Source organism: Furipterus horrens, unplaced genomic scaffold, assembly GCF_987537825.1.
Source record: "Furipterus horrens unplaced genomic scaffold, mFurHor1.1.pri manual_scaffold_6, whole genome shotgun sequence".
Lineage (NCBI taxonomy): Eukaryota > Metazoa > Chordata > Mammalia > Chiroptera > Furipteridae > Furipterus > Furipterus horrens.
In genome coordinates this window covers 50,750,590-50,772,465 of record NW_028327176.1, presented here as the reverse complement: position 1 = coordinate 50,772,465, position 21,876 = coordinate 50,750,590, and the positions used below count along the sequence as shown (strand labels likewise).

Below are 21,876 nucleotides of genomic sequence, written 5' to 3'. Positions count from 1 at the left end.
GTGAGGAGAAAACCAAGAGAAAAGGAGAGTGTTTATATAAATTTTGCTACAGGATCCACATACATCACATCACAGAATATTTTGTCCCTTGTCTAAGGATAGACCAGCATACTTTGTAAATTAGTCTATAAAACTTTTATGGGACTTTTTCTTTATTTTTCAGCAGTGTTACTGAGGTAGTCACATACCATACAATTCACCCATTTTAAGTATACAATTCAATGATTTTTAGTATATTCACAGAATTATGCAATTATCACCACAATCAGTTTTAGAATATTTCATCACTCCAAAAAGAGATCTTATACCTCTTAGTAGTCACTCTCCACTTTCCTTCAATTCTCCTCAACCAACTGTGGCCCTAGACAACCACTAATCTAATCTCTGTCTCTACGGATCTGCTCCTTCAGGACACCCCATATAAATTAAATCAATATGTGGTCCTTTGTGACTGGCTTCTTCCACTTAGCATAAATTTGTAAAGGTTGATCCAACTTGTAACATGTATCAATTCTTCATTACTTATTTTATGTTTATTCTTTTTTTAATTGTATTTTTCCATACTATTTCATTCCCTTATACCCGTTTCCACCCCACAATCACCATATTGTTGTCCATGTCCATGAGTCCCTTTTCCTTTTTGCTCAATCCCTCCATCCCCTCAACCAACCAGAGCTGTCATCCTGCTCTCTACTATAAATCTGTCTATATTTTGCTTATTTCACTTGGTATAATGTTCTCCAGGTTCATCCATGCTGTTCCAAAGGGTAAAAATTTCTTCTTTTTAAGGATGAATAATATTCCATTGTGTAAATGTACCATAGTTGTTTTATCCACTCACCTACTGATGGACACTTGGGCTGCTGCCAGATCCTGGCAATTGTTAATAAAGCTCAAATGAACATAGGGGTGCTTATGTTCCTTTGAATTAGTGTTTCAGTTTTCTTTGGATAAATTCCAAGAAGAGCAAACACTGGGTCATAATTGTTTATTTTAATTTTTGGAGGTAACTTCATACTTCTTTCCACAGTGGCTGCACCAATCTGTATTCCCACCAACAGTGCAAAAGGGTGCCCCTTTCTCCACATCCTCACCAGCGGTTGTCTATTTATTGATGGCCATTTTGACTGGTGTGAGGTGGTATCCCATTGTGGCTTTAATTTGCATTTCCCTTATGATTAGTAAGGTTGAGCATCTTTTTAAATTACTATTGGCCGTCTGTATGTCCTCTTTGAAGAAGTTTCTATTCAGGTCCTTTGCCGATTTTTAAAATTAGATAGTTTCATTTTTGGGTGTTGAGTTTTATAATTCTTTATAAATTTTGGTTATTAACTCCTTATAAGATTTATCAGTGAATATGTTCTCCCATTCAGTGGGTTATCTTTTTATTTTGTTGGTTTTCCTTTGCTGAGCAAAAACTTTTCAGTTTGATGTAGTCCCATTTGTTTATTGTTTCTTTTGTTTCCCTTGCCTGAGGAGATATATCAGAAATAATATTGCTATGAGCAGTGTCTGAGATTTTACTGCCTATGTTTTCTCCTAAAATTGTTATGGTTTTGGGGCTAACTTTTAAGTCTTTAATCCGTTTTGAATTTATTCTTCTGTGTGGTGTAAGAAGGTGGTTACTTTAGTTTTACTGCACATACCTGTCCAATTTTCCTAACACTATTTATTGAATAAACTATCTTTAGCCCTTTGTACTTGTGAAATACATCACTGGTATCTTGACAGAAATTTCCCTGAACCTGTAGATTGCCTCAGTTAGTATGGACATTTTAATGGTGTTAATTTTTCCTACCCTTGAACATGGTATATGCTTCCACTTATTTGCATCTTCTTCATTTTCATTCTTCAGTGTCTTATAATTTTCTGAGTACAGATCTTTTATATCTTTGATTAGATTTATTCCTAGGTATTTTATTGCCCTGGCTGGTTTGGCTCAGTGGATTGAGCGTCGGCCTGCGAGCTAAGTGTCGCTGGTTCGATCTTCCAGTCAGGGCACATCAGAGAAGGAAAACTCTGATTCTAAAAAACCTCCGCTGCCTTGCGGCATACCTCTTCAGGGGAAAGGCTAAGGGAGTAAACCCCGACAGAAAATCCGGAGCCGGAGTCCCTAAGGCGGTTTGACGTAGTCAACACCGGCAACTCCTGCGGTGCACATGAAGCCAAGCTGTATTGACTCCGTCTTTCCCTTGGATCCTTCAGCTGCGAAGAGAGGGGGGGGTCTGCTGCATGGGCAACAGTAGACCCTCCATATCACCCTGCCCAGGCTCTGTAGCTTCAGCTCCACTGGAGATGACACTCCAGCGTCATCGCAAGATGTTGATTCAACACGGGAGGAGACAGATACCATGTCACTCCTGAGTCGGACTGCACAGCCATTCTCGGCGGTGCAGATAGACTCTTAAGAAGCTACACCATCGTCTCTCGAGACGGACGGCTGCCGACGAGGTATTTTATTCTTTTTGAAGCAATTGTGAATGGAATTATGTTAATTTCCATTTCTGATAGTTCATTATTATTATATAAAAATGCAATTGATTTCTGGATATCAATTTTGTATCCTGCTACTTTACTGAATTTATTTATCAGTTCTAGTAGTTTCTTGGTGGAATCTTTGGGGTTCTCTATATACAGTATTATTTCATCTGCAAATAATGACAGTTTTCCTTCTTCCTTTACAAGCTGGATATCTTTTATTTCTCCTTCTTGTCTGATTGCCATAGATAGGACTTCCAATACTATGTTAATAAGAGAGGTGAAAGTGGACATCCCTGTCTTGTTCCTGATCTTAAGGGTAATGCTTTTCGTTTTTGCCCATTGAGTATAATGCTGACAATGAGTTTGTTATATGTGGCCTTTATTATGCTTAGGTGTGTTCCCTCTATTCCCACTTTGCTGAGAGTTTTTTTTTTTTTTTTAATTATCATAAATGGGTGCTGGATCTTATCAAATGCTTTTTTTGCATCTATTGTTATGATCATATGGTTTTTATCCTTCATTTTTGTTATACGGCGTATAACATTTATTGATTTGAGACTGTTGTATCAACATTGCATTCCTGGAATAAATACCACTTGATCATGGTGTATGATCTTTTTTTTTTTTTCCATTAAGAATCTTGTTTATTAAGCTATATCCAATGTTTCTTTTTTTTTTTAATGTGTTTTATTGATTATAATGTTACATTTGTGCTAATTTCCCTTCCCTCTGCTCCCCTCCACCCGGTGGCCCCCCTCCCTCCAGTTGTCCCCCCCTTTTAGATCATGTCCATTAGTTGTGCATACAGTTCTTCTCAACCTCTCTCTGTCTATTCCATTCCCTCCTACCATGATCCTTAATTCCTATATCATCTCCCTCCCTCTCCCCATTCCCCCTCCCTGTTGACCTCCCCCCAATATGTTCCCCGTACCTATAGTTCTTTTTCCACTCTCATTGCCTATTTAGTTTGCCTTTGTTTCAATTCCCTAGCTTCTGTTGTTTCTTGTGATGCAGTTTTCATTTTAGATTTCATTGTCTTGATCCTCCTTTTTCTAAACCAGTCCCTTTAACATCTCATATAACAGTGGTTTGGATCTAATGAACTCTTTCAGTTTTATTTTGTCCTGGAAACACTTTCTCTGTCCTTCTATTCTGAATGACAGTTTCGCTGGATAAAGTATTCGTGGTTGTAGGTTTTGGATTTTCATTACTTTGAATATTTCTTGCCAGTCCCTTCTTGCCTGCAGGGTCTCCCTTGAGAAGTCAGCTGATAGTCTAATTGGGACCCCTTTGTACATAATTATTTTCTTCTCTCTTGCTGCTTTTAAGATTCTCTCTTTATCTTTAAGTTTTGACATTTTGATTATAATGTGTCTTGGAGTGGTTCTCCCTGGGTCCAGTTTTTTTGGAACTCTCTGTGCTTCCTGGACCTGTAAGTCTATTTCCTTCCCCAAGTCTGGGAAGTTCTCCTTTATTATATTTTCACTCAATTTTTCAAGTTCTAGTTCATCTTCCTCGCTCTCTGGCAAACCAATGATTCTTATGTTGGGCCTTTTATAGCTGTCCCAGAGGTTTCTGATCCTCTCATCGTTGCTTCCCATTTCCTCTCTCTGCATTGGTTGACTGCTTGTTCCTTCTCCATATTCCAGTTTGTTGAAATGAACTCTGGATTTTTTTTCCTCACCATCTGTCTCGTATGTGGTTTTGTTCCTTTCGTTATGAGTGTTTTTCGCTTCTTTCTCATCTTTTTCCAGATATTTTGTGAATTCTGTAAGCCACCTGATAACAATGGCCCAGAACTGAGCATCTGACAGGTTTCTTATCTGTTCATCTGTCAGGTTCTCCATCTGTTGCCTGGTGAGCTGTGCCACCGGGATTTCTATAGTTGTCTGCCTCATGTTGACAGATGCGTTTTGTTTTCTTGGGCCGGCTGTAGGGGGCAGTGCCTGTGTACTCGTAATGACCCAGCGACCGGCGCCGTTCGGCAACCTTTCTTGCTGTGCCGTGGTGCTTTGTCGTCACAATCCAGCGACCGGTGCCTGTCCGCGACCTATTTCGCAGCCCTGTGGTGCTTTCTTTGGGGGCGGGGGTCCAAGATGGATTCACACAGTTATTCCGCTAGGAGACCGGGATCCGTCCTCCCGCCCCCCTGGGCCTCACTGTTCAAGGCGATGTGGTGGCTGCTTTCCCCAGCGTTGGGGTCGCGAGCTGCCGGGGGTTCGACTGCAGCCGGTATTGTTCTCCCCGCCGCTGTCCCAGGTGCGACCGCAAACAGCGCCGCCCCCTTTCGCCCTTACCTGCCCAAAGGGCGCCGCTGGTTTATAACTTCATATGTTGGGCTTCCGTGTAGTTTTATTTTCTGGAATTTCTAGTTATCCTTTGTTTTGAAGTAGTTGTATTCCTCTCTAGTTGTAGAGGGAGACCTAGCGCATCCGTCTAAGCCTCCATCTTGGCTGGAAGTCGGTGTATGATCTTTTTGATGCATTATTGTACTTGGTTTGGTAATATTTTGTTGAGGACTTAAGTATCTAGGTCCTATAGGTATATTGGCCTATAATTTTCTATTTTTGTTGTGTCTTTATATTGTTTTGGAATTGGGATAATGCTGGTCTCATAAAATGAGCTTGAAAGTCTTCCCTCTTTTTGAATTTTTGGGAAGTTTGAGAAGGGGAGGTGTTAGTTCTCAGAATGTCTGGTAAAATTATCTGTGAAGCCATCTAGTCCAGGACTTTTGTTTGTTGGGAATTTTTTGATTACTGCTTCAATTTTACGGGTGTTATTTGTCTATTCAGACTATCCAATTCTTCCTGATTTAGTTTTGGAAGATTGTATGCTTCTAAGAATTTATCCATTTTGTCCAGGTTGTCCAATTTTTTTGGCATATAGTTTCTCTTAATATTTTCTTACAATCCTTTGTATTTCTTTGGTGTCTGTTGTTATTTCTCCTCTTTCATTTCAGATTTTATTTATTTGGGTCCTGTCTCTTTTTTTCTTGTAAGTCTGGTCAAAGGTTTGTCGATCTTGTTCATCTTTTCAAAAACCAGCTCTTGGATTCATTGATCTTTTGTATAATTCTTTTAGACTCTATTTTGTTTATCTCTGCTCTGATCTTTATCATTTCCTTTCTTCTACTCTGCTTGGGCTTTGTTTGTTGTTCTTCTTCAAGTTCCTTTAAGTGTGAAGTTAGATTGTTTATTTGAGATTTTACTTGTTTCTTGAGATAGGCCTGTAATGCTATGAATTTCCCTTAGAATTGCTTTCCATGTGTCCCACAGATTCTGGGTTGTTGTGTTCTCATTTTCATTTGTTTCAAGGAATCTTTTGATCTCTTCCTTATCTCATTGTTGACCCATTCATTGTTTAATAACATGTTATTTAGCTCCCATGTCTTTGGTATTTTTCGGTTTTCTTCTTGTGACTGATTTCTAGTTTCATAGCATTATGGTGTAAGAAGATGCTTGATATGATTTCAATCTTCTTAAATTTATTGAGACTTGGTGTGTCCTAACATGTGGTCTATCCTAGAAAACGTTCTATGTGCACTTGAAAAAAAATGTATATTCTGCTACTTTGGGATGAAATGCTATGATGATATCAGTTAAATCCATTTAATTTAGTGTGTTATTTGAGGCTGGTGCCTTCTTTTTGATTTTCTGTCTGAAATTACTATCCATTGAAGTCAACGGGGTGCTAAAAATCCCCTACTATGACTGTATTTCTGTCAGTCTCTTCCTTTATGTGTATCAAGATTTGCTTTACTTTTTTGGGTGCTCCTGTATTGGGTGCATAAATATTTACTAGGGTTATATCCTCTTGTTGTATTATTTCCTTTATCATTATGTAGAGTCTTTGTTTTCTATTAGAGCCTTGGTTTTAAAGTCTATTTTATTGGATATAAGTATTGTTACCCCAGCTTTTTTTTCCTTTCCGTTTGTAAGAAAAATCTTTTTTCATCCCTCTACTTTTAGTCTACGTGTATCTTTCATTCTAAGGTGGGTCTCTTGGAGACAACATATATATGGGCCTTGTTTTCTTATCCATTCAGCCACCCTATGTCTTTTGATTGGAGCATTTAAACCATTTACATTTAAAGTGGTTATTAATAATTATTTATTGCCATTTTATTATTTAACTAGTTTCCTCTGTTTTTTCCCTTTCCCTTTTTCTTCTTCTTAAAGCAAGTCCATTAACTTTTGTTGCAATACTGGTTTGGTGGTAACAAACTCTAGTTTACTCTTGTCCAGGAACCTCTTTATTTCTCCTTCAATTTTAAATGATAGTCTTGCTTAGTAAAGTAGCCTTGATTGAAGGTCCTTGCTTTTCATCACTTTGAATGTTTCATGCCAATTCCTTCTGGCCTGAAATATTTCTGTTGAGAAAACAAATGACAATCTAATATCTTGTAGGTATCCAACTGCTTTTCTCTTGCAGCTTTTAAGATTCTCTCCTTGTCTTTAAGCTTTGCCATTTTAATGATGATGTGTCTTGGTGTGGGTCTCCTTGGGTCCATCTTGTTTGGGACTCTCTGCCCTTCCGCGACTGGTTTGTGTTTTTAGTCTACCAGGTTGGGGAAGTTTTCACTCATTATTTCTTCAACTAGGCTCTAGATCCCTTGCTCGCTCTCTTCTCCTTGTGGTATCCCATGATGCAGATGTTGTAAAGCTTCATGTTGTCCCAAAGCTTTCTTAAATTTTACTCATTTAAAAAAAAAGATTTTTTTTTTCTGCTCTGCTTAGGCATTTTTTCTACCCTGTCTTCCAAATCTCTGATTTAATCCTCTGCTTCATTTAACCTACTGTTTATTCCTTCCAGTGTATTAGCTACTTCAGATATGGCATTCTTTATTTCATTTTTTATGGTTTATGTCTTTCTTCATGCTGTTGAGTATCCTTATTATACTAAACTCTATATCTGATAAATCGTTTGCTCCATTTCACTTAGTTCTTCTGGAGAATCCTCTTATTCTTTCATTTGAGGCCTGTTTCTTTGTCTTCCCATTTTGCCTGCCTCTTTGTGTTTGTTGCTATGTATTAGGTAGATCTGAACATGCTCTGGTGTAGTCCTATGTCAGACACTGCCTTTGACTGACCCTGGGCAACCTGTTTGGAGCTATCAGCAATCCACAGCTTGCAGCTCCATCTTCTGGGCCTGGATGTGTGCAGGAAGAACCAAGCTGCATACCAAAGCTGGCTTTTACCAGTACAGGGCCTGTGGGATGGTCAACTAAAGCCTCAAATCTCCCAGATATCCTTCTTAGACTGCAGGCTCTCTGTTATGTTTGATCAGTGGAAGTGCCTCCAGCTGTAGTTCTCAACAGCCAGGCTTAGGATCCGAGGGATGGAGTGAAAGGGATTCCTGTAGGTGGGGCTATTGCTTCCCCCAAGGTTGATGCCGCATGAAGGGGAGTGCTGTGCCCAAGATAGCTGGCTTCTGTAGGGACTCAATACAAGGATCCTGGAAGCTGTCCCTTCAGTTCTCTCCCCAAAGCCACCAACTCCAGACTTTCTTCACATGGCTCTAGTCCACTCTGACCTCCCTCTGCTAGAGCCCAGGGTAAGTGCTTATAAATGAAATTTGTGCATTGGCCCTTTAAGAGGTTCTCTGCATCTCTAGCTATTTTCCCTGATGGACAGAAACCCTGCTGTTTTCCATAGCCATATGTTATCTGGGTTCCTTTCTGGGTTCTGGGTTCTGGTGCTCTAGGCTGGGGAGTCTAGCTTAGGGTTTAGACCTCACACTTTCTATAGGGAATCTCCCCAGCCTCTGAAATATCCCTCTGGAACTTCAGCTGCTACCCATGAGAGCCCCAGCCAGCCAGCCCTCTTTTGCCTTCACACTTCCTACCAGTCTTGTTCTGGTGAAGTGGTTTCTTCTGTAAGTCCTTGGTTATAAGGCTTCTCTCCAGCTAGTGCTCAGTTGGTTATTCAGGATGATTTTTCTATAATTTGGTTGTAATTCCAGTTTGGTAATGGAAGGTGGTTAGTGTAGCTTCCATTTACTCCACCGCCTTCTTGGATCTGCCCCTGGTAATTCTATGTTTAGCCTTTTGAGGAACTGCCAGACATTTTCCACTGCTTACACATTTTACATTTCTATGAGTAGTGTATAAGGGTTCTAATTTCTCCACATCCTTGTCAACACTTGTTATTGTCTCTTTTTAATCATAGCCATTCTAATAGGCGTGAAGTGTTATCTCATTGTGCTTTTGATTTACAGTTCCCTAATAACTAATGATGCTGGCAATTTTTATGTGTTTATTAGCCATTTGCATATCTTCTTCGCAGAAATATCTCTTCTGATCTTTTGCACATTTTTAAATTAGGTTATTTGTCTTTTATTGTTGAGTTATAAGAGTTATTTATATGTTTCAGATGCAAATTCCTTATCAGATATATGATTTGCATATATTTTCTCCCATTTTGTGCATTGTCTTTTTCTTTTCTTGACAGTCTTTTGAAGGCATTTTCAATTTTGATGACAGGACAGGCTTGTGACAGTGACTCTTTTAAATGTAATTTGAGTGTTTCTGGGACTACTATGCATGATTTTTGATGAGCAATTCACTTGTTTAAAATTCAGTGTGAATTAATAAATTAAAATCTATTTTTAAAATCATATAATGTAATATTTGTTTCAGTTATTATCAATCATTTAGTTCAACCAATTAAATGTTAAATATTTTCAATCTCCGATAAAAAATAAAATATATGCTAGCTGCCAGGCCAAATAGTTTTTAGCAGTTTGCACCTTTCTCTTTTATTAAATACACAAGGAAAGTTTGAACATGATAACTAAAGAGTTAACAGGGATATTTCTGTTTTTATACATAATTCTTATTATGAAAAGACAAACACTTATATTATATGGATGCCACACATATTTAATAAAAAGAATGCTATGCCATTTATCACACTCTTTGTTTAGTAAAACACTTACTTGTAACTTTAGCTACATATTATTTCATTTTTTCAAAATAATAAAGAAATAGCATATTCTTTTTATTTTGTTTTATAACGTAAAATGCAAAAGCAAATTATATTAGATCTTTATTATTTTAATCTTGATTACTTTTAGTTATGTTGCCATATACTATTCATAATTTTCTTCTCAATGCTTTACAATTTTTTGAAACATGTAAACACATACTAATACCGAAAATAAAGTTAGAGGGAAAAAAGCTAGACTTTTCTTACCCAGTAAGACTGATTTTCCTGGTTGACTTGACAAAGAGGACTGACTTTACTAATCAGGATACATGACATATTTTTATAAATTAAGTGAGTAAAATTTAACTCCACAGTTTTGACAAAAACATATTTATATCACATTATAAAAATAGCACTTTATTAAGAATTATTATATTGGTAAAGGTAAAGTTGCTTTGAAACTAACACTACTTTTATTTTCTCAGTCCTTTTGAGAATATTGGGTTAAACAAGGTGCTTCTAAAGGAAAGAATAGAAGTCATGTGGTAAATCTTGGTAAAACCTTTATTATATATTTCCTAGAAGGTGAGGAAGTGAATAGTTCCAATAATGTATAATACATTTCTGCAAGTGGAAGTTTTATTTTTTCTTTGCTTTTCATAAAATTATAAAAAGATCAATCAAGTTAAAGTTGATATATAGTTAAAAGTAATTTCTGAGACTAAATTCCTTATATATATATATATATATATATATACATATATATATATATATATATATAAATTCCTTTCTCTCTCTCTCTCTCTATATTTTGCTTTTATCTCAGGAGTAAAAAGAGATAAGTGATAATGCCAAAAGAAAACATTTTTGAGTCCTATCCATTTATGCATTTAACAAGTTTTCCCAGTACTGATGTCTATAAAAAATAAAAAACAGGCATATAACTGATGGAATTAACAAAAATTATAAATTAAGTCCCACTCATCTTGTGAAGAAATGGGTTCCCAAAATATTCTGACCTTTTGTCAATTTATCAAACTTTGCATTATATTTATATTATTTCAATCAGTTGTATAAAACTAATAATTGTCATAATAACCAGAAGAAATTTAACACTTATAGGAAATTAAAAACAAGTGTATTTTGCTATGGAGAAATATAATGCTACAATCAATGGAAAAATTTTAAGCACATAGTTATATTATTTTAGGATAAAGTTCTGTGGGGTATTTAGAAATATGTGTTCTAGAGGATAAAGGAATTGCTAGGTGTTGGAGAATAATTTAAGAATTTTTAAATGGGTGATTGTATTTATATTCCATCAAATACTGTATGTGGTATTTGGTCTCCATTGCATACATTGAAAAAAAGTGATGGAATAGTTTTATTTTTAAATAACAGTATTTATAAAATGCCATATCATATCCTTTGCAATTATTTAGACTTATGATGAAATTTTCATATGTCAACTTCAAATCATATGAGGGAATACAGGGTTTTAAAAAAACGAACTTAGTGATTATCTCAGTGAAAACATTTGAAGACCACTGCAATAATTTCCAAGTAAACCATGATACTTCACAGGTTCTCCTAGGAGAGACCCAGCAGAAAGCCTGTAGATTTCTACTGTGATCAAATCTCTGTCCTCTTGTTAAATCAAGTCCACTAGCAAAAAGGACTATTTGGAAAATATTTGCTGAGAAACACTTAAACTCTGGGGTCAGTGATGCATTTGATAGTTTATTCAATGGTCATGGCCATGCACCATATTTTAAGACTTCTCATTTAGGTATGGCTGAGGACTGGAGCCTGGCTCTCAAAAAACTATGAAGGCTGGATGATACAGTTAAATATCCAACACAGTGTGGGCCTTAGTTAAGGTCCTTAATTTATGTTGGTCGCTTTGCTTTGATTCCTTTAAGGATGTACCACACATTTGTCACCACAGGGTTTACTGTGACATGATTTAGCTATATGACAGGACAAATAATTTCCTCCAAACCTAACAAACCATGCATATCTCTCTGCTACAAACAAAATCTTTACTATTCACTTATAAAACTGGGGATAATAGTGTAATAGTATTTACTTTGCTGTAACAGATACTAGTATCTATGTCACAGAGATGTAAACATGAGGATTAAACTATATGTTAAGCACTTAATACAGTAATTGGCATGTGGGAGATAATAGTAAATGTGAGTTTCCTTTCCCCTTTCATTTAATTGGTATTTATCCATAGTATCTTCTAGACTAAGTTCAAAAGCTCACTTAGTCTAGAATACCACAGATCAGTCTTTCCACCTTAATCAGATTCCTGTCTTCTGTGTCACATTGAATTTGAAGTCAATTAGTTGGTTTATTTAAGTGCTGGTAAAAATACACTCTATATAAACTACTGTACTGAATGTTTAAGGAGATAAATAGGAGACTGTTCCCTGACCTTGAGGCACTTGGTTGAGGTGATAATATACATGAAAAGTTAAAAAGGAATGAAAGGCAGAGTGGGACAAATTATACAGAAAGTAAGTGTGGTAGAAGTTATGAGATTATAGTGGCTGATCTATTATTATTTTGTTTTCAGAAACTAAAGAATTATTAACAGTTATAAGAGAGTTCCAGATATATGGCTGAGAAAATAGGACCAGCGATCTGAGTTGCATTAGTGCAACCCCTCTGGAGTGGCAGTGGTTTCCTGTCTCCTTATCCCATGCTGCTGCTAGATGTTTCCAACTGTTTTCAGATATATTAATCAGTTTATGTTTGCTCTTTCTAACTGGTCAGTTTCATGTAGTTAGTTAAGCACTGGGTTCTGAAGCCAAAATGTTTGGGTTTGATAAAAGACATAGGGTAGTGGAATGGATACGAAAACATGACCCACATATATGCTGTCTACAAGAGACACACCTCAAAACAAAAGATTTACACAGACTGAAAGTGAAGGGATGGAAAAAAGTATTCCAAGCAAACTGACATGAAAAAAAAGCAAGGGTAGCAATACTTATATCAGACAAAACGGATTTCACAGCAAAAGCCATAAAAAGAGACAAAGAAGGACATTTCATAATACTTAAGGGAACAATCCATCAAGGAGATATAACCTGGTAAACATATATGCACTCAACATAGGAGCACCCAAATATATAAGGAAAATACTAGAAGACTACAAGAAGGATATCAACAGCAACACACTAATAGTAGGGAACTTTAACACCCCATTATCAGCAATAGACAGATCTTCAAAGCAAAGAAACACCAAGGATATTGAGGCATTGAACAACACACTAAACCACATGGACTAAACTGATATATATAAAACTTTTCACCCCAAAGAAGCAAAATATACTTTCTTTTCAAATGCACATGGGACATATTCAAAGATAGACCACATGATAGGACACAAAACAAGCCTCAACAAATTCAAGAAAATGTAAATTATATCAAGCATCTTCTCAGACCACGATGCCTTGAAACTAGAAATCACCTCAAGGAAAAAAAATCAAAGACATCCAAACTCATGGAGATTGAATAACGTAAATAATGAATGGATTAACAATGACATCAAGGAAGAAATCAAGAAATTTCTGGAAACTAATGATAATGAACACACAGCAGCCCAAAACCTATCGGACACAGCAAAAGCAATCCTGAGAGGAAAGTTCATAGCAATACAGGCCTACCTGAAAAGGATAGAAGAATCTCAAATAAAAAATCTAACCCTACAGCTACAAGAACTAGAGGAAGAACAACAAACAAAACCCAGGGTGAGTAGAAGGAAGGAAATCATCAAGATCAGAGCAGAGTTAAATGACATAGAGACTAAACAAACAATTCAAAAGATCAACAGAAGTAAGAGCTGGTTCTTTGAAAAGATAAACAAAATCGGCAAGTCTTTAGCGAGGCTCATTAAGTAAAAAAGAGAGGACCCAAATAAACAAAATCAGTAATGAAAGAGGGAAAATCACGACTGATATAACAGAAATACAAAGGATTATATAAACAACTGTATGGCAAGAAACGTGACAACCTAGATGAAATGGACAAATTTGTACAAACATATAATCTTCCAAAACTGAATCAAGAAGAAGTAGATAGCCTGAACAGACCAATAACAAAGAGTGAAATTGAAACAGTAATCAAAAAACTCCCAAACACAAAAGCCCTGGACCGGAAGACTTCAAGGGCGAATTTTACAAAACATTTAAGGAAGAACAAAATCCTACCATTCTCAAACTATTCCAAAAAATCCAAGAAGGGGGAAGACTCCCAAACTCTTCCTATGAAACCTGTATTACCCTAATTCCAAAACCAGGTCAAGACATAGCAAAGAAAGAAAACTACAGGCCAGTATCACTAATGAACATAGATGCTAAAATCCTCAACAAAATATTGGCAAACAGGATCCAGCAGCACATTAAAAAGATCATATACCACGATCGAGTGGGATTCATCCAAGGGATGCAAGGATGGCTTAATATTCACAAATCAATAAATATAATACACCACCTAAACAAAATGAAAGACAACTCACATGATCATATCCACAGATGCAGAAAAAGCATTTGATAAAGTACAACACCCATTTATGATGAAAACTCTCAACAAAACTGGAATAGAGGGAGCATACCTCAACATAATAAAGGCCTTATATGAGAAACCTGAAGTCAACATCATACTCAATGAACAAAAACTGAAAGCATTCCCCCTGAGATCGGGAACAAGACAAGGATGTCCACTCTCTCCACTCCTATTCAACACAGTGTTGGAAGTTCTAGCCACAGGAATCAGACAAGAAAAAGAAATAAAAGGCATCCAAATTGGGAAAGAGGAAGTAAAACTGTCATTATTTGCAGATGACATGATAGTATACATAGAAAACCCTATAGATTCCCCCCAAAAACTACTTGACATAATAAGCGAATTTGGCAAAACAGCAGGGTACAAAGTAAATATACAGAAATCTAAGACATTTCTGTACACCAACAATAAAATATCAGAGATAGAAACTAAAAAAAAAAAAAAGTCCTGTTTACTATACAACAAGAAAAATAAAGTACCTAGGAATAAACTTAACCAAAGAGATAAAAAACCTGTACTCAGAAAACTACATAACACTGAAGAAAGAAATTAAGGAAGATACAAATAAATGGAAGCAAATACCATGCTCATGGATGGGAAGAATCAACATCATTAAAATGTCCATACTACCCAAAGCAATTTACAGATTTAACGCAATCCCTATTAAAATACCAGTGACATATTTCACACAGAAAAAATACTTCAAAAATTTATACGGAACCGAAAAAGACCCTAAATAGCCAAAGCAATCTTGAGAAAGGAGAACACAGTAGAGGAATCACAATACCTGACATCAAACTATACTACAAAGCCACTGGGATCAAAACAGTCTGATACTAGCATAAGAACAGACATATAGATCAATGGGACGGAATAGAGAGCCCAGAAATAAACCCAGGCCTATATGGTCAACTCATATCTGACAAAGGGGGAAGAAGCATAAAATGGAGTGAGAAGAGCCTCTTCAACAAATGGTGCTGGGAGAACTGGACAAGAACATGCAAAAAAATGAATCTAGACCACCAACTTACACCACACACTAGAATAAACTCAAGATGGATTAAAGACTTAAATGTAAGCCGTGACACCATAAAAGTCCTAGAGGAAAACATAGGCAAGAAAATTTCAGATATCCCACGTAATAATATTTTCACCAATACATTTCCTAAGGCAAGGGAAATAAAGGAAAGAATAAACAAATGGGACTAGATCAAACTAAAGAGTTTTTGCTTAGCAAAAGAAAACATTAGCAAGATGAAAAGGAAACCCACCATATAGGAAAACATATTTGCCAATGATACCTCAGACAAGGGATTGAGCTCTAAAATATATAAAGAACTTACACATCTCAATACCAAGAAGACAGACAGCCCAATCAAAAAACAGGCAAAAGACCTGAGCAAACTCTTCTCCAAGGAGGATACACAGAAGGTCCATAGACACATGAAAGAATGCTCAACATCACTAACCATCAGAGAGATGCAAATAAAAACCACGATGAGATACCACTTTACACCTGTCAGAATACCATCATCAACAAATCAACAAACAACAAGTGCTGGCGAGGATGTGGAGAAACGGGAACCCTACTGTACTGTTGGTGGGAATGCACACTGGTGCAGCCACTATGGAAAACAGTATGGAATTACCTCAAAAAACTAAAAATGGAACTGCCTTTTGAACCAGCGATTCCACTGCTAGGATTATACCCAAAGAATCCTGAAACCCCAACTCAAAAGAACTTATGCACCCCTATGTTCATTGCAGCACTGTTTACAATAGCTAAGTGCTGGAAACAACCTAAATGCCCATCTGTAGATGAGTGGATTAAAAAACTGTGGTACATTTACACAATGGAATACTGTTCAGCAGAAAGAAAGAAGGAACTCCTGCCATTTGCGACAACAAGGATGGAACTAGAGAGAATTATGCTTAGTGAAATAAGCCAGGCAATGAAAGAAAAATACCATATGATATCACCTAATACAGGAGACTAATGAACAACACAAACAAATGAACAAAATACAAGGAACACAATAACCGTTACCAGGGGGGAGGGGAGAGGGGGGAGGGAGAGAAGGGGGATAAGTAAGGGAAGGGTCTAGTCAAAGAACATGTATGAATGACTTATAGACATGGACACTGGTGTGGGATATGACTGTGGGAGAAGGGGTGGGCTGGGTGGGGGTAAGCAATGGGGGAAAAATGGGACAACTCTAATTGAAAAACAATAATAAAAAATTTTTTAATATGTTTGGGTTTGAGTCCTGGCTTTGCCAGTAACCATCTGTGTGACTCATCTCTATGCTTCAGCTCCCCCATTTATAAAATGAGTATAATAATAGTACCTTATTTCATAGGGTTGTTGTGAGAATTAAATAATATATGTAAAGTATTACAAACTGTGGTTTTGTCATTATAATTGCTAATAGTCTTTGAGAGAATGGAAGGTAAAGAGTCTAGTCTTCTAATTTTTTTTTCTTTATCTTCTTTTTTTATAACCTCTTCCCTCAGATTCTGATCAAAGCATCCAGGTGGATGCTCATAAATACCAGTTATTTACCTTAATCCTATTAGATAAAAATAAGTTTTTGTGTCTCAGAAGTGAGATTTAGGATTTGTTTTAAGGCTGGCCTGATCTTATAACAGGGAAGTGTAGCCAAGTAAAAACAGATAGCAGTTTATAGAACCCAGCAGTTCTTCTTTAAAAAAGACCGTCAAGATCAAATAGATGCAGAGAAAAATGGAGGTCACTGAATCTAATTCTAAATGAGCTTTCCCATCTATTTTATAATCTATTCCAAACTTCCTTAGACAAAATCTAGCCTTTTAAGGAAAGTGCAGAGAACATGCCTCCGTCGGTTTGCTTTGAGGAACTGTTTTAGCAGGTGCTGCGTTCTACCCTGGAGGTGGTTGTATCAATTTGTGAACTACGGTAACAATATTGACTCCTTTCGGAAGAAAAGATGCTGTCTCTACACAGGAAGTTTAACTGCAATGGCACTACTTGAAACAAGAAGGAGGAGGAGGGGGAGGGGGAGGGGAGGGGAGGGGGAGGGGAGGGGAGGGGGAGGGGAGGGGAGGGGGAGTGGGAGGGGGAGGAGGAGGAGGAGGAGGAGGAGAAGGAGAAGGAGGAGGAGGAGGAGAAGAAGAAGAAGAAGAAGAAGAAGAAGAAGAAGAAGAAGAAGAAGAAGAAGAAGAAGAAGAAGAAGAAGAAGAAGAAGAAGAAGAAAGAAGAAGGAAGAAGAAGAAGAAGAAGAAGAAGAAGAAGAAGAAGAAGAAGAAGAAGAAGAAGAAAGAAGAAGAAGAAGAAGAAGAAGAAGAAGAAGAAGAAGAAGAAGAAGAAGAAGAAGAAGAAAGAAAAGAAGGAAAAGAGGGAGGAGAAGCAGCAGCAACGCAAGTGGCAACCCAGTCACAGCTCAATTCAATGTTCAGATTAGAAAAAGCAAGCACCATTTTTTTCTGGAGCACTCTTTTCCAAGCTCCTTAAAAGCCTGCTGAAAGAAATCTGAGACAAATTACAAGCTAATAGGGCTGTCGCAAAATTAGGGATGGGGAGAGCGGGTGGAGGTGAGAAATAATCTGTATTCAGGGGTTAGAAAAATCATGGGTGTATTTTTGGGGGGGTGGGGGCAGGGATTTGGCATCCTCCATCAGGAAATCCAGGGATGTAGAGGAGTATCGACCGGCTTTCCAAATGTGCATTTGACAGATGGAGATCACATTGTTCACCGCCCCCCCCCCCCCCCGGCACTCAGGCGGTATCAGGGTAAAATAAGCATCAAGGGAGGAAAAAAAATCAAAAACAGGTCAGCCTAGGGTTCTTGTGTGGGAGGGGGTTAGCATCAGCAAAGGTGGAAGATTTTAGGGTCACCGTCAGGAGACGAACCCCAAAGTTTGAGGTCGGAGCCTAGGGATTGTATCTCCTGGCATCCCGGTATCTGTGCTGCACACACCCTGTAAGTTTCTCGGTTTGAGTCTCGCCCGTAGATTCTCAAACCGGACACGATTTTATTAAGCGTTCTCACAGAGCAAAGCTCGGGGCTGACTGCTGAGCAGGTTCTCAGTAATATATGGGAGCAAAAGAGGCTTTTGAGGTTGGGGAGGGAAGGGCAATGGTTTTATTTACGTTAGGGTGTGGTCCTTGTACCAACTGCCAGCAAAATTTTTCCAGTCACCCTTGGTCTTCCACCTTCTGCCCAGGTGACCGTCGGGAAGCCCCGCAGGAGAGGCTAGGGGATAAGCGTTAAGCCTCGTCCTTCAAGTGTCAGTCCCGATCCGTTTTGAAACCACAAACCCCAGAATCCCTTGTGCAGGGAGCTCAAGCCGCAAATAAGATGGCTCCAGAAGGGTGGAACATGCCGCAGAGTGGAAACCGTAGTCCCTGGTATTCTCTTTGCCGGATGTGTTTAAATAACCGAATCCCCACAAATGCACCGCCCCACTAACCACCTTGGAGGCCAAGGAGGCCACTGCCACCGCCTCGCTGGCTTCTCCGGGGACATCTTGGGAATTGTAGTCCAGCCGTTGGCCTGCGCCGAACTACCTTTCCCATGATGCTCTGCGGATCGGGCGATATCAACATTCTTTTCCAATGCTTTCCCCGCACTGAGACCGCCTTTCCCCGGTCCCCTTCCTTCTGAGGACTCTTTCCCATCGGTTGAGACAGAGAGATAGCCCCAGAAGGGGACCGGCTCATCGCCGCGCCGCCGCTAGAGGCACTTCCGGCAGCGGTTCACTTCCTGGTTGGGTGGATGGAGCCGAGCGGGAGCGCGCGCGGGGGAGGGGCGGCGGGTCAGTCTCCGCCTGGCGCTCCGGGGATCAGCTGGCGGGCGGGCGGGTGCCGTAAGTGGCCCCAGCTCTCGCTGCAGCGCCGCCTCCTTTCCCCAACGCAAACTGGCCTGGCGGCCAACATTGGCGGACAATGTCGCGGGGCTGGTAGCTGGGTGCCGGCCATCGAGCCATCTCAAGTGGGTGCCACTGGGATGCTGCCTCGCGGGGCGGTGGGGAAACCGGGAGGAGCGGGGCGTGGGGGGGGGGGGGGGGAGGCAATGCTTATCTGAGTCGGCGTTGCTCCAGGCGGCCTGAATGCCTCCCTTTTGCCGAGCCCCGGGCACAAGGTCCCGGGTTTGGGAGCCGTGGGTACGCGTTTTCAGCCCCAGGGTTTTCCTCGTTAAGAAAATGCAGGAAGCGTTTCCCCAGGTTGATGGCTTTTGCTCCCTCTAGGACTCAGCAGTTGAATTTTTACGTGTTACTGATTCATCATCTCTTCCTCTGTCATCACAGGTTTAAACTTACACGAATCGCTCTTTTGAGGAGGAGGGGACCGCCGCGCGATTGACACGCATATTCCTATAAGCATCCTCCCTCAGCGCCCACCCCCACGGCCGGCCGCATTCGGGTGGCTCCTCTTTGAACTGAAATCCGAGAAGAAATCCTTGGATCTCTTGTTTTCCTTAAAAAAAAAAAAAAAAAAAAAAAAAAAATCTAGAAGCTGTCGGTATCTTGCTTTTACTGCTTCCTATTCGCAAGATGAAGAAGTTTTTCGACTCCCGGCGAGAGCAAGGCGGCTCTGGCCTGGGCTCGGGCTCCAGCGGAGGAGGGGGCAGCACCTCGGGCCTGGGCAGTGGGTACATCGGAAGGGTCTTTGGCATTGGGCGACAGCAGGTCACTGTGGACGAAGTGTTGGCAGAAGGTACGGAGGGACTCTTTTAAGTGCGCCGTACATGAAAATCTTGGGCTGATGCAGCAAGATTCTGGTTTCTAGTTGTTGAATGTATGAATGGATTTTGACCAGTTGACACTCCCTTCCCCTTCCCTTGTCCTGTGAATCATTGCCCTTGAGAAATTTAAAACTGAGATTTGAAAGTGACAGGGTTTATGGGGCAGGGGGAGATTGCTGGACATTGTTTACCTTAGTGACCTTTTATTTTATTTTTTAATGAACATTGACAAACCAAATCTTGAGGATCAGATGAGAAAAACCTATGTGTGAAAGTATAAAGCTTTTCCTCAAAGGTAGGGTGGTGGGCTTGTCATTCTCCTAAAACTTGAAATAATTGATATGGTGGCTGAAGAGAGGGATTTCTCCTTCTCTTTCTTCTATCCAACTTTCCCATTGCCATGAGCAGACAGTGGAAGGAAGAGAGGGTTTTCGGAGAATGGGAATGTTTTTCTAAGAGCTAAGGCTCTTGGTGGATTTGACAAGGTTTCCTGACCTAACTGTAATCAGGTCCCCAGGATGTAGTTAAAATAACAGAAATTACATGAAATGAATGTGGTTATTTTGAGATTAGTCAGTAGGCCCCTCTTCCTTCTGTTTTAGTTATTGTTATTTTTTTATGCTGAATTACTTGAGACTGGCATCCGATTTTTGCTTTTTTTTGTATTGGAGATGTTATTTATATCTGCTGCGTTTGCTGTGTAAATTCCATATCTAAATCTATATTTTTATTCCCCGGGGCTTCTGGAAATCTGCATTTTTCTTCTGGTAACCTTAACCTCGACCTTCATAATTATGCCAGACTCATACTTTTTACACCCCGTTGCCTGCCTAGTGTACTTTTATTTTTTTAAAAAGCAGCAGTTTCCTTGGCATGAAGCTATTGAAACTAGGTAGATGGGACCAACCTGCTCTAGGCTGTGTTATCTGCTTCGAGGGGATGGGGGAAGGGAGATGCCTCTATTACTGCAAATGGTGGTGGTTGTGGACCTGTTTATTAACTGTAAGCTAAAGTTGAGGCAAGAGTTCCAACCTGGGCCTGGGAAATGCCTGTGGGTGGGTTGGGAGGAGGAAGAAGCTGTGTTTGGCTCTCAGCTTGTCTAAGCAGTGAATTCAAATGGGCCCAGTGTTCTGGGGTTAGGGTTTGAAGCGTTTACTTTAAAAACACTGTTTTAAAAAAGGTCTGACAATGTCCTTGTAAAATTATTGCCTTTTCCATTTTCAGTGCGCCCTAGCTGGACTTAATCTGGGGCCTGAGTCACTGTCCCTCTGGATCTTTCCTTGTGGGTTTTGATGCAGGATGGGAGATGCTTCTGTGCCAGCTGCCAGGTCCGCACCCTTGAGTCTGATCTCTCTCTTTCATTCCTGTGCCAAAGCCCTTGACTGCTGTGGGATGGAGAAATGGAGGGGAGTGTGAAAGAGAAAATGGGAGAATGATGGGGAGCATAGCTCTTTCTTTTCCTCTGAATGGCCTCTGCTGACCTAGGAGCATTTTGTTCAGCCTGGATATCGTCTCACTGTAGATAGTGTTAGTCTAAGTGGTGCCTGTTCTCAGAGTCTGAGTGATGGCAAAGAGAAAAGGCAAAATTGGTCCTTGCTCTTTTCTTTCCCAGAATTCATTCCTGAGAACCGCACATCATGCATTATATTTTTACTTTGCAGGCAGGCTCTCCATCCATTGAGCCACACAGGTCTGGCTTCATGTATTATATTTTTAAGTGGAACTTAGGGCATTCATTCATTTATTTGTTCATTCAGCAAACAGTTATTGAGTGTCTCTGATGTTCCAGGCACTGTGCTAGGTTCTGGGTATATGATACAGAACCAGATGCTGGAGTTTAGAAACTACTTTGAGAGATGGAAACTAGCCAGTTAGAATGAGTGATATGTGCTATCATGGAGATAAACTGAGGGTGGCCCCCAATTTTAGAGAGCCGAGAATTGCTTTGTGCAGGAAGGAGCTGACTGAGGAATGAGTAGGAGTTACTCAGATATTGTGAATCTTAGACAAAGACTTACCGTAACGAAAGAGTCTCGTGTAAAATTGGGTATGTCAATATTGCCCTCTTTATGTTTTTGGAGTAGAATTGAGTTTGAGTTTGTGGCTTTTCAACGTGTGGCTGTGTAGGAGCCAGTATACAAAGTACTTGTGTAGCACCTATTAAATAC

At 39.4% G+C, this 21,876-nt stretch overlaps 1 protein-coding gene across 7 annotated transcripts in view; it reads left to right on the top strand.

Annotated features, from left to right (window-relative positions):
• The first annotated feature begins 19,059 nt into the window (after positions 1–19,059).
• Positions 19,060–21,876, top strand: part of AAK1 (AP2 associated kinase 1) — a 179,402-nt gene continuing 176,585 nt past the window's right edge. For all 7 annotated transcript variants that reach the window (XM_090281465.1, XM_090281462.1, XM_090281464.1 and 4 more), the window contains exon 1: positions 19,060–19,680. In XM_090281465.1, coding sequence (XP_090137591.1) covers positions 19,518–19,680 — 163 coding nt within the window. In that variant the 5' untranslated portion in view covers positions 19,060–19,517. The remainder of the gene's footprint in view (positions 19,681–21,876) is intronic.